At 38.4% G+C, this 13099-nt stretch overlaps 1 protein-coding gene across 1 annotated transcript; it reads left to right on the top strand.

Moving 5' to 3' along the window:
* The first annotated feature begins 7294 nt into the window (after window positions 1-7294).
* LOC149263800 (uncharacterized) lies at window positions 7295-11372 on the top strand. The gene is made up of 4 exons (XM_089390804.1): window positions 7295-7473; window positions 8255-8826; window positions 9157-10666; window positions 10943-11372. The coding sequence occupies exons 1-4, from the start codon at window positions 7295-7297 to the stop codon at window positions 11370-11372; spliced, it is 2691 nt and encodes an 896-aa protein (XP_089246930.1).
* Window positions 11373-13099: the final 1727 nt, after the last annotated feature.

Below are 13099 nucleotides of genomic sequence, written 5' to 3'. Positions count from 1 at the left end.
CCGAGAAGATAAGGGCTATCATGTAATGGGTAGCTCCTAGGAATGTGGATGAGGTAAGATCATTTATGGGAATATCATGTTATTATATGAGTTTCAACAAGAAATTATCTTGGATTGGATATCCTAATATGTCACTACAGAGGTAAGGTAAGAAATTTGAATGGACATAAGAATGTGCAACAATCTTTGAGCAATTAAAGAAGTTGTTGACAAATTCTCTAGAGATAAATATTGTAGATCTGGACAAAGATTTTGTGGTATGCATAAATGCTTACAAGAGAGGACTTGGTGGAGTCCTAATGCAGGAAGGACATGTATTGTGCTAAGAGCCATGAAAATTGAATGAGAAAGAGAAAAATTATCTAACACGTGATATTGAGTTGGGAGTGATAATCCATGCATTGAAGATGTGGAGGCACTATCTTGTTAGAAGGAGTTTTGTATTGATGGGAGATCATAGTGAGTTGACATACCTATTTGACCAACCAAATCTAAATTCCTGGAGATCTAGATGGTTGTCCACGATCAGTAAGTTTGACTTTGAGATCATGTACATGAAATGGAGTGAGAACAGGGTCACGAGTTCTCTTAAGTGGAGAGTGCACGTGAACCATATAGTAGTTATCAATTCTTATGGGATAGACTTACATGATCCAATCTCACAGGAAGGAAAATAGGATGACAGGTACATGGAGCTTAGGCATAGATTATAGCAGGCTACAGGTGACTAGGATGTGGAATATAGTCTCATAGTGGATGTTTTGGTGAGATTTCGAGATAGGATATATGTGCCATATATTTGTCATCTCAATAAGCTTATCTTCAAAGAGTTTTAGGCAAAACTATATTTAGGTAATCTGGGACGCTAGAAGACATTAACATCAGTGAAGAAAATTTATTATTAACCAAATCTAAAGAAGGATGTGCCCTAATTTATGTCTAGGTTCTTAGACTGTCAGTACGTAAAAGCAAAGTCTAAGCATCTAGGTAGACTAATATGGCTGATTTTGATTCCAGTGTGGCAATGGGAGGTGATTTCCATGGATTTTATCATAGGTTTGTTGAGGACATCTAGACAGCATGATTCCATCATGGTTATGGTGGATAGGTTAACAAGGGTAGCGCACTCCATTCTAGTGAAGTTTAATTATTCATCTAACGATTTAGCATAGGTATTCATCATAGACATAGTGAGGCTACATGGTATCCTGAGGAAACGTTTATTAGACAATGATGCTATATTCACTTCTAGTTTATGGAAAGAGTTATTTGTAGGTTTGGGTACCAATTTCGCCTTCAACACAACTTATCATCCATAGAAATATGGACATATAGAGAGGGTCAACATGATATTGGAGGATATCATGAGCATGTATGTGATGCATTAAAATAGGAGATGAGAGGAGTACCTTCCATTGGTTGAGTTTTCTTACAACAATAGGTATTAAGACTCTCTGAGGATGAGTCCATTTGAGACATTGTATAGGCATAGTTGTAATACTCCCATAGGTGGGAGCGATCCTATGAATAATGTGTTGATAGGACTGTACATGTTGGCAGAGATGGAACAAGAAATGCAGGTAATCAAGAACAATCTAAAGGCAATAGAAGATAGACAAAAAATTTATTCATATTAGAATAGGATGTTTAAGGAGTGTCAAGTTGGGGAATATATGTACTTGTGCATCAAGCCCAAGAAGAGCTCCTTAGGGATAAGATCATGTGCGAAGCTGTCACCTTAGTTTTGTGGACCTTTTAGTATTCTTGAAAGGATTAGACCAGTAGCCTATAGACATGCACTACATATAGCAGTGAAAGTCCATGATTTTTTCCATGTTTCATTACATAATAAATATGTTAAAGATGATGATCATGTGATTGACTGGTTTGTATTGTAGATGGATCTAGAAGGGGAATTTCAGCTGGAACCTTAGTGTATTTTGCAAAGAAATACACTCATGCTCTGGAACTAAGCAATTGAGCATGTTAAAGTATAGTGGAAGAACTTTCGGCCCAATGAAGCTACATGGGAGATGGAAAATTAGATGTGGGCTACATATACTTCTCTATTCACTAGTTGAGCGAATGTTATTGGTATATGTTTTGGCGTAATGTCTTGGTATATGTACATATCCATATGGATGTAAATACCACCATGAGATGTGTTATAAAGCTCCAAAAAATTGTATGGGTGTCATGTCATTATGTCTGTTACGATGGTTATGGTTTTCATGTTGGTTTGATTCTTAGTAGGTTGATCATTGTAAATACTACATTGAGCTAAGTTATAAATCTCCATGGCAAATATGTTTTTCTTATCAGTAGTCTTACTATTTGTAGGTGTCATTGAACACCGTGGACGGTGTTCCCCCAATTGGAAGGTTGTGTAAAAGCCCTGGTCAAAACTCCATGTAATAAATTTAATAAAGGAAAATAATAACCATGGTCATGGGACAATTATTCTAAGATGAATGTCGTGAAATACAACCTAGTGTGGGTGTTCATTTCGTTTATCATGGCTAAGGAAATTGGCAAAGGAAATGGAAAATGCTTTGGAAATGCACAAGGCATTAAATATCATTTTATTTATGGAAATAAAGGAAATTAGGAGAAAAGGAAGTTTAAAAGTCACAGGTATCATGAGAGGAAGAAAATAAGGAAAATAGAGGCCTCATTGATAAACAGGCTTTTGAGGATCAGTTCACAACCTTCTGTTAGTGTAAACCTTTTGTCAATCTAGTTTTGAAGCTCTTTCTCTTTTCTCTATCCCTCTCACTCTTGGAGCACTTAAGCATTGGATCAAGGAAAGAAAAGAAAGAAAGGGGAATAAAATATTAAGAAATGAAGATCAGGATCAAGTGGATATTGTGGGATTACTTGTAGGTATCGATTTGCATGTATGATTTCCTTTCTAGTTTTGGTATGCATAGCTATGCATGTGTGTTCTTGTTTCTCTTGCTTTCATGGGCATTGGTTTTGCAAGGTGTGATAGTGTTTTTATCCTTTCCTTTCGATTTTGGATATTCATGGTGTGATTGGTTCTCTTTTATGTTGGTTAAGCTTGATTGTCAGATGGTTTTGAAACTGAGTGAGCTAGTCTTTGAAAGAAAGAAAATGTGGCCTAGGAATCCTTGAAACATATTGGGATTGTGGTAAAGAATAATTTTTGTGTGTCTCGATGGGCCTAGGAACTCTTGACTAGTGAATGACAGGATATATGGTAAATCCTAGATCAATCAGGCCTAGGAATCCTTGACTAGTGGATGACAAGATATGTGGTAAATCCTGGAGGGTGGAGCCTTGACTAGGCCTATGAATCCTTGACCATTTAATTGCGGGATATACTGTAAAGCCTAGAGATCATCAAAGAGGTAGATTCCTCACGGTGTAGGTGGAGAAATCTACTGCCATCTATGATTTTTTAGGCCTAGTGATCTGGTGGGGATTGTCATAAAGCCTATGGAAACCTATATTGGTTTTGTTGTGAGTCCCACATTCATGCTTGGAATATGGCATGGGGGTGATTGACAAAAAGAAAATTTTGTTTTAGCCAATCTATGTTCGGGTGGTTTGTTGAAGTCCCAAACATGGTTGGTTGATGAATTCCTTAATAAGAGTTCATTCTCCTTGGTATTTCATGTGTAAATGTATTGGTTCATATGTAGATTTTATGGTTATTTTATCCTTCATATTTCTATTAGCTATATGTTGGTTCTGAGTATGTTTTATGACAGACTTGATGTACGGCTCTCACATGTTTTGATTGGCAATTGAATGAAAAACGAATATATGGTATAATAGATTATAATGAAACTATTGTGATAAGGCATCAATGCTTCCTTATGAATGTCAGATAAGTATGAGACCTCTATTCTCAGATTTGTTGTTATGACCTCTAGAATTCATATTTGTTTGACAAAATTTCTGTCATGGCTAGTAGGGGTCAATTATATTGATTGATCAATTTTTTTGCATTAGTAATATTGTTTCACTGTTATCTATCATTTTTTAAGGTTTCATGAAGTTCTGGGTAGTGACCTCAGACCTAGCCCTAAAAAAGTGGCTCACCATCTAGGGTTGTTGGCTCAAAACTAGCTGAAAAGGTCCCTAGTTACTGGCATTCCTTGCTGTGGGAACAAATGGAAGGCCTTAGTCACATGCATGGATTTTAATGGGAGTGACTAAAGGTCCAAATTAGTAAAATTCGAAGTTTCCTTAGGGGTTGGTCACTTGCAAGGGTTGGTTGGCCCCTGAAGGTTTTGTAGTTTAGTTTCGGTTAGTTTGGTTGCTTCCACTTCCTTAACTATACATGGGGAGTTGAATCACATCATAGTAGAATCTCTTCATATGTTTTCCCTAATGGTTTGGTTAACTTGGGTAACTATGGGAGGAGGGTGTTACAACAACCAAGTAACATAATTTAAATTATCGCTTCATACTGTATATAGTGCCATGATAACATATCACTGATTTGATTGCGATTACATTATTTTATAAATCTTATGCATCTTGTCAAGTAGGAATATTAGGTACATGTTATTTTTTAAGTGAAGTGGGATTGGTGGGTCATGTGAAGTCAGAAAGATCATTTATTATGTTGGTCATGTGAAGTGAGGAACATCATTTCTTATGTTTATGTGTTTAAGAGGTAAAGTTGTATGATTAAATTCTCAATCCATTTAGTGGCCAAAAAAATATCCTAGATAACTAGCAGATACAACGAGTTATACCATATGATAGATGGGAACATGTCCATAGGATAACTCATATACTTGACTTCATTTTCTGACAATTACAATTAGCTATGAAATTTGGTAGAAAAAATTATGTCAAAATTTTTAATCATTACAAGTACGTCAACAATGGTCCGAAGAAATTGTTTCTTAAATCACTCAAGTGGGAAGCTCAAAGATTGTGGTGGATAAAAAACATATTTCGTGAGGCTTGAGAGTTGGTAGAAATGCTAGTAAAGACCACATCAGAGAGATGTGATATGTATGCATTTTAGATACTACTATTTGGAACTTAAACATTATGGGATGGTGTAAGGAATAATTTTTTTTTACAGAATAGCAAGAGCTTTCTTGAAGGTTGTCCAGAGATTATCTCAACTCCTAACTCCAAGAATAGAATTAGTGGAATATGAAACTAACTATATATAAACATAATGTAATTGAATAAAATGTGCACTATAATATATATATGTTTTCATTTTTAATTTCTAATATTTATATAATAATATAATATTAATTTTTATCTATAGATTAGGATTAAAATATATAAAATTAAATATTATTAAAATTAGTTAAAAAAATAATGATTATTTTCAATTAATAAAATGAAAAGTAAAATCAAATATATATAATATATCTAACAAACATAAATATTCAAGGAATAAAAAATTTATTGAGAGCTATGTCCATATAAATTTATAAAACATATAAAAAATAAAAATTTCTAAAAATATTAAAAAACAAATTGAAGATAAAACTGAACTTCTAAATAGTAAAGGATTAAAAAATATTTGTAGAAAACATAAATATTCAATCAATTACACACTAATTTAGGTTTATGTCGGAACGTAAATATATCAAACATATAAAAAAATTGAATTCCTAAAATTGTTAAACAAAAAATTTGAAGGGAAAAATTGAATTTCTAAAATGTTAAAGGATAAATCAAAGAAAGGTTTGCACACCTTTTTTTTATTTGGATTGTTGTATATTGATATTGTATTTTAATTCAGATCACTATATGATATAATTTCATAAAGGGCGAAAACATATATGAATAAGTTAAAAGGTAGAATTAGTTGCGAAGGAACTTTATTTCATAAATAAGATTTTATAAGTTAATTATGATTTGCTTAAATTTTAATTTTGAATTAGATCATTTATTTTTTTAAGTTTATATTTGGGAATGCGATTAATGAATATCTAAAAATAGTTTTGTAGTTCCCCATCATTTTTATATATACAGATAATCATATACATAGATAATATCATTATTATTTGCATAACAGTATGAATTATTCGTATGAATTCAAATGAAACAAATAAATTAATACCTTATTACCAATGTCCTTGAATATATATATATATATATATATGTATATATGTTAAAACCATTTTTTAAATTTGTAAACAAATTTTCGAGAAATATATATTTGACGTACTTTTCAAATGATTAAATTTATTTTATATAAGAAATAGTTATTGATAAATCTTTTTTCTATGATAAATTTTCGAAATTGCGTCAAGCAAAGGCACACGAGGGGTTATATTCAATTGCGAAGGATAAATAGTTACCAAATTTGTTTCGGGACTAGGAAGGAATATAAACAATCAGGTAGAAGTGTTCGCATTATGGTAGGGTATCAAGGTAGCATTGTCATATGGGATTAGACAACTCATTCTAATTCGGGATTCACAGGTAACAATTCAAAAAAAAATATTCAAAGAAACCCTTGGGGGAAGGCCAACTCCTTCTAGATGAAAGAATTAGAATGCAATTAAATAAATTTGAGACAACCAATCTATTCCATGTCAAAAGAGGAAAGAAGGAAATGGCTGATGATCGAGCAAATATAGGAGTAACCTTGGAGGAGGGTACTCTCTCCCTTGATGAAGGTATCACCCATACATCTCATGTCCCATGAATCCAAGAAGTAATTGGATGAGAAAGAAGTAGGCTCAAAACCTTATGAAACTAATACAAAATTTTAATTCTAAGCTTATGATAAGATGACCCAATGTGCGTCATGCAAGATCCAATGCTAGGAAGAAACATCCATATGGTTAGGCAACACGTCAAATTGCATATGGGAGGAATGGTGGGAATCATGCTTTGTTAGCCTTAAATTCCTTGAAATTCAATTGATCACCAACATCTTTACCACTCCAATTCTCTCTCGTATGAATGAACTTGGAAGCAAGGAAAAGTATTTGTCGCAAGGATTTGTTGGTTGTTTGATGCAACTACTTATCAAAGGCATTAAACTTGAAGTGATGGTGATAGGAGACCATATAACCAAGAAAGCATGGTATTTAAGAGGTAAGCCCCCTTCCTCTTATGAATTCTTTCGAGTCAAATTGTCAGTGTTTAGTAGAATGGCACTCCAGGCACTAAGAGAAGTGGAAACATTTGCAAGGAATTTTTGTTTAGTTCATTGGAGGCAATCATGAATCTAGTTTCGAAGCTCAACTAGCAAGTTACCCTGGAAGCTCATTCACATTTTCCTTTAATAACCTACCAGTTAGAGGAGTCACATAGGAAAATGTAACGCCTTTAGGCTATGGTGATCATGCTTGTGAGGAAGATTGACACGTTAAAAATCAAGGTGGAAGGTATGGAGGTCAAAGATGAGTTGGCAGTTGTTGGAGTTCTAATGGAAGTCTACCAGTGTTTTGATTGCCCGCCAAGAACTAATGAAGCGGATGAGGACAATGGTTCTAGGAGAACAAAGAAGATGAGGTTGAACTCGCCTCATAGGAAGGCATGGACAAGGAAGTAATAGAGTAGACAAATTAATATTAATAAATGTTTTTTTTTTTGTTAATTTTTGTAGAATATATTTTATGTCTATATATAATAAATAATGTAAAAACTCTTCAGTGAAAAATACAAAAGAAAAATATTTAGCGAACATTTATGATTTATAGCATACAAAGAATTTTTTCTTATTGTAAAAATTCTAGCCCATTCTCCAACTATATCAATATAATCTAATTGTTTCTTAAAAAACAAATATATTAAAAATTAATTTTACTCTAATAATATAAATACATATAACAAAAATTCTAACATAATTATCTTTGATATTATTTAGATATACACAAAATACCTCTATTACAAAATATTATATTTTCCCCAGAATTCTGGGTGCAGGGCCCTACTTTTTTAACTCAGCTGGTCTGTATTTGAGGGAGTGGATACCAAGATTTAACCCGGACAAGGAAGACCTCACCTGGGCGCCAGTCTGGATCAGAATGTATTCACTTCCAGATGAGTACTGGGACGAAGATATTCTCAAAGACATAGGAAATGGATTGGGGGAATACATAAAAGCGGCAGAAGAAACAAAAATGCGCAGATACACTTCCTATGCTCGCATCTGCGTCTTCATGCGCCTGGACAAAGCTCTGCCAGAATCGGTAAGTCTCTCTCACCGTGACAATGAATGGATTCAACCTCTGGATTATGAACATGTCCCTTTTCGTTGCTGAAAATGCCACGCTCTAGGGCATCTATTCAGGGACTGTCCCCTGAATTCCAAAGCCAATGTTCCTGATCCCTCAGATTCCCTGACCCATGATGGCTTCACCAAAGCTCCTAGCCGAAAGCGAGCGCACAAAAAACCTTCAAACGGGAATAAGCCCCTGCAAGATAATGCCCATGGCCCTGCTTCAAAGAACAGCTTTGAAATTCTTGCTCAGACCTCGGAAGAGCAAGCCCTGATCTCCAAGCCTAGCTCCGCTCCCCCTTCCTCCTCCTCCCAGCCCCCTCCTACAGCCTCCCCCTCTAAACTTCAAATCCCCAATGTCATTCTAGCGAACTTCAAGGAAGGCCGAAAAGATCCTGTAGGAAAATACATTGACATGGACGTTGATGGAAATCTAGATCCCCTCCAAAACTTAGAGATTTACACTGAAGGAAGCAGCCAGGTGCAACAAATGGATGAAGAACCAGAAAGTATAGATCTGAACGGTCTAGACATTTTGGAACTAGAATTAGCATGCAAAAAGAAGGCTTACGACAGTATCCCAGAGCTTCAGCTCGACAAACTGGAAGTGGTCATCTCAAGGGCCTATCAACAGCAACAACTAGGTATCCAGCCAGGAAGCCATTAGGACGGAAACCTTCCCCCAAAAGACACCAAAAAGAGAGGAAGAAGAACGGATCTCCATCGAACAATCGAGATTGGGAAAATCCTGGTGGACTCAGGCAGGTATGATAAATTGACAAAGTACTATAAACCCTCTATTAATAGTTGATTCATGAAGATTATATCATGGAACCTAAGGGGGCTCAACAGCCCAAGAAAACTCAGAATGTTAAAAAACATGATTAAAATGGAAAAGCCGCAACTATGCTTTCTCCAGGAAACCAAGTGTAACAGCTCTACACTAGGAAACATCCTCTCTAAAGCATGGCCAGGTTGTCAATCGGTGGCGGTGGATGCATCGGGCGCTTCAGGGGGGCTTGCCATTGCATGGAACACACAAGTGCTAACTCTCTCTAATTTCCACGCTTCTCATCACCTCATCCAGGCTGCCTTCCACATTCTAGGCACCAATATTCATGGAACCCTCTCAAATGTATATTTCCCGCAGGATGCAGGAAACAAAATAGCTCTTCTCAACACCATAGAAGCTCTGAATAACAACAGGAGGCATCCACTCTGGATTATTGGAGGGAATTTTAACATGATCACCAAGCTGGAGGAAAAGATTGGGGGAAGAAATAGAATGGAACAGGAGAACACCCATTTCAAGGACTTCATTCAAAACACCTCTCTCATAGACTTGCCTTTTTGTAACGACACTTTCACTTGGAGCAATCGAAGAGCAAGAAAACATCAAATCGCCTCCAAATTGGATCATTTCCTCATATCAGACAATGCGGTTCACCTAGGAGGAGACATTTTAGCTACTATTCTTCCCCACACAGGTTCGGATCACTGGCCTATTGCCCTCCAGTGGCAACGACCAGGCGACTTCACCAGAAGACCCTTCCGTTTCGAAGAGTTCTGGTTCTCCCACCCATCTTTCAAAGTCTTCGTCAAAACAACTTGGACAACCTTCACTCCGCCAGAAGGCTCCAAGATGTACCAGTTCCAACAGAAACTCAGATTTTTAAAAAACCATCTAAAGAGTTGGAACAGTGAGACCTTTGGAAATATCTTTAAGGCGCAACATGACTTAAACAAGGAAATGGCGGAACTCCAGCAAAAAATAAGTACAGAGGGTCACACTGAGGGAACTCTGGAGCAGGAGCAGCGCATCCACAACCAGCTGGAGGAGAGGAGGAAGCAGGAGGAAATATATTGGAAGCAAAAGTCCAGGATCAGATGGCTGAAGGAGGGTGAACGAAACACCAAATTCTTCCACCGAACCACTGTTCAACGAAGAATGCATAACAACATCCCTTTCATTCAAAAACAAGGAGGGGCAAAAGTTGAGAAGCATGAGGAAATTGAGGAGGAGTTCCTTAATCACTTCAAGCATGTTCATCAAGAGCCCGATGAAGACAGGCGACCTGCAATAGAGAGAATTACTCATAATGTGCCAAAGTTAATCACGGAGGAACATAATGATCTTCCCCTTCGCCCTATTCTGACTCAGGAGGTGGATACGGCCATGTCCCAGCTTAAGGAAGGAAAAGCCCCTGGCCCGGACGGCTTCACCACAACTTTCTTTCACACTTTCTGGGAGCTGATAAAATTGGAGGTTTGGCAAATTGTAGAGGAATCGAGAGCTCTCCATTGGCTGCTTCCCTCTCTCAATTCAACTTTCATTGCCCTTATACCAAAAGAGGAGGATTCAATCACCCCGGACAAATACAGGCCAATTGCTCTTTGCAACGTTATATACAAAGTCATCTCCAAAGTTATCGCCAACAGGTTAAAGCCCCTCTTGCCACTGCTCATCTCTCCGGAACAATCTGGGTATGTGGAAGGGAGACAGATCATGGATGGCATTCTCCTCTCGCATGAGATCATACACTCCCTCAAGCAGTCCAAGCAGGCAGGTATGATTCTTAAGCTGGATCTTTCTAAGGCTTTTGATAAACTCAGTGGGACCTACATTCAGCAAATGCTAATTGCCTTTTGATATTGTTGTATGTGGATCCGCTGGATCATGAGCGTTATTTCATCCTCTCTCTTCTCCATCCTTGTGAATGGGATCCCTTCCCGCCCTTTCAAACCATCTCGTGGAATCAGGCAAGGTGATCCCCTCTCCCCCTTCGTCTTTGTTCTAATGGTTGAAGGTCGGGGTCGTCACATTAAACACGCCCTCCACTCTCAACAACTCAAAGGACTTTCCGTTCACAACTCTCCAGCAACTTCTCATCAGCAGTTTGTTGATGACACCATGCTCTTTGGCTACCCTTCTGTCCAAGAAGCCTCCTGCTTCAAAGCCTTGCTCAATGACTTCTCTGAAGCCTCCGGAACTAGCATCAATAGCTCCAAATCACAGATCTTCTTCTTTCACACTCCTCCTGTCGTTAAGACTGCTGTTGCTCGAATCCTGGGATTCCCCATTGCAACTCTCCCCTCTAAATACCTTGGAGCCCCCCTTACTGCTTCAGCCATCAAGCACTCCTCCTGGCGTACTCTCATTGAGAAGCTCGAATCCCGTCTCAACCTCTGAACGCACAGAACTCTGAATTTCGCCAGTCGTGTAGTGCTCATAAAGTCAGTTCTTCAGGCAATGCTGCTCTATCTTTTCTCAATCCTAGCAGCACCAAAATGGGTTTTAAAAAGAATAAGGGATCTACATCGTGGATTCCTATGGGGCAGCACGGCAACGAATCGCAAATGGGCGCTTGTAAAATGGACCACTATTTGCACGCCCAAAGATAAAGGGGGCATTGGGTTGAGAGACCCTGCGCACAGCAACTCCATCATGAGTGCTAAAATCTGGTGGCAATGGCTCTCTAACCCAGAAAAACCTTGGGCCAAAATTTGGACGGCCAAATATGCCAATCACAGACCTCAGGAGGAGATCATCAGGTTCACTCCCAATGACAAAGGCTCGCTAATCTCGAATGTGGCCAAACAACACTTCCAGTTAATACAGTAGCATAGTTTTTGGGAAGTAAGAAACGATAGAACTGCTCGATTCTGGACAAGAAACGACAGAACTGCTCGATTCTGGACAAACGCCTGGAACCAAATGCCACAGCTCAGCCGCATTCTTCATTCGCCTCTGGACTTCACTGGCGAGGAGCAGCAGCAAGAAAAGATTCGACAGTACTGGAATCAGGAGACGGAATATGGATTCAGGAAATGGAAACAGGGTAACCAGTTAATCATTAATGAAAATCACCGAATTGCTGAGGAGCTGGAAAAGGAGCTACGCAAAAGAAGCATCAGACATGACGAAGGCAGAGACATTCTTCGCTGGGGGTACCAACCAAAAGGTGCCTTCACCACTTCTGAGGCCTACAAAATCATATGCAATAACCCTGCTCCCCCTGACCCAATTTGGAGCAAAATCTGGGGTCTCGGATCCTGGCCCAAAGTCTCCTACTTCCTATGGTTGGTTGGTCATCAAAGAATCCTCACATGGGACAAACTTAGGCGCAGAAACTTTCACGGTCCCTCCATTTGTTATAATTGCAATCACCATGAGGAAACTCTCCAACACCTCCTGGACTCCTGCCCCTTAGCCAATCGGCTATGGGAAAAGGCAAGCTTCAGATGTCAAAGAAGATGCAGACTTGAGGACGACATCACCAACTCTTTAAGACACTGGCCACAGAATCCCTACAAAAGTGAGATTCTCAACCATTTATGGAACATAATCCCAGGGCTCCTCCTATGGAGCATATGGAAGGAAAGGAACAAATGCATATTCAAAAATCAGCGATCTCCGATAGAAAGTATTTGGAATATGCTTTGTGGGAATATCAAAGAAACGCTGATGCTCTGATCATGGACGGAGGAGGACTTTCCGACTCTAGACAATGAGAAAGCCATTTTAGAAAACTGGCAAATGCATCTTCCTCAGGTATTACACAATAACGGCCCTTCTAAGAGCAGCATCATAAACAAAGTCACCTGGACTGCTCCTCCAAAGCATACCTTCAAGCTCAACTTTGATGGTGCCTCCAAAGGCAATCCCAGTATGGCTGGCTTTGGTGGAATTTTAAGGAATCACGAAGGCACTCCCCTGCAGCTCTACTTTGGGAACATTGGATGGGATTCCAATAACTCGGTTGAGTTAGAGGGACTTTGGCAAGGGCTCCTTCTCGCTTGGAAACACAACTTTCAACCCCTGGAAGTAGAAGGAGACTCCCAGATCCTTATAAATATGGCCAAGCACCTCCTAAATGGATCTCAAGCAAGGAAAATTGCCACCAGTTGGAGGCTCGA

This window comes from Pinus tabuliformis, chromosome 6, assembly GCF_031772625.1.
Source record: "Pinus tabuliformis cultivar Carrire ecotype Pingquan chromosome 6, CPIR1, whole genome shotgun sequence".
NCBI lineage: Eukaryota > Viridiplantae > Streptophyta > Pinopsida > Pinales > Pinaceae > Pinus > Pinus tabuliformis.
Note: the sequence above shows the minus strand (reverse complement) of the source record. Positions and strands in the feature narration are given on the sequence as shown.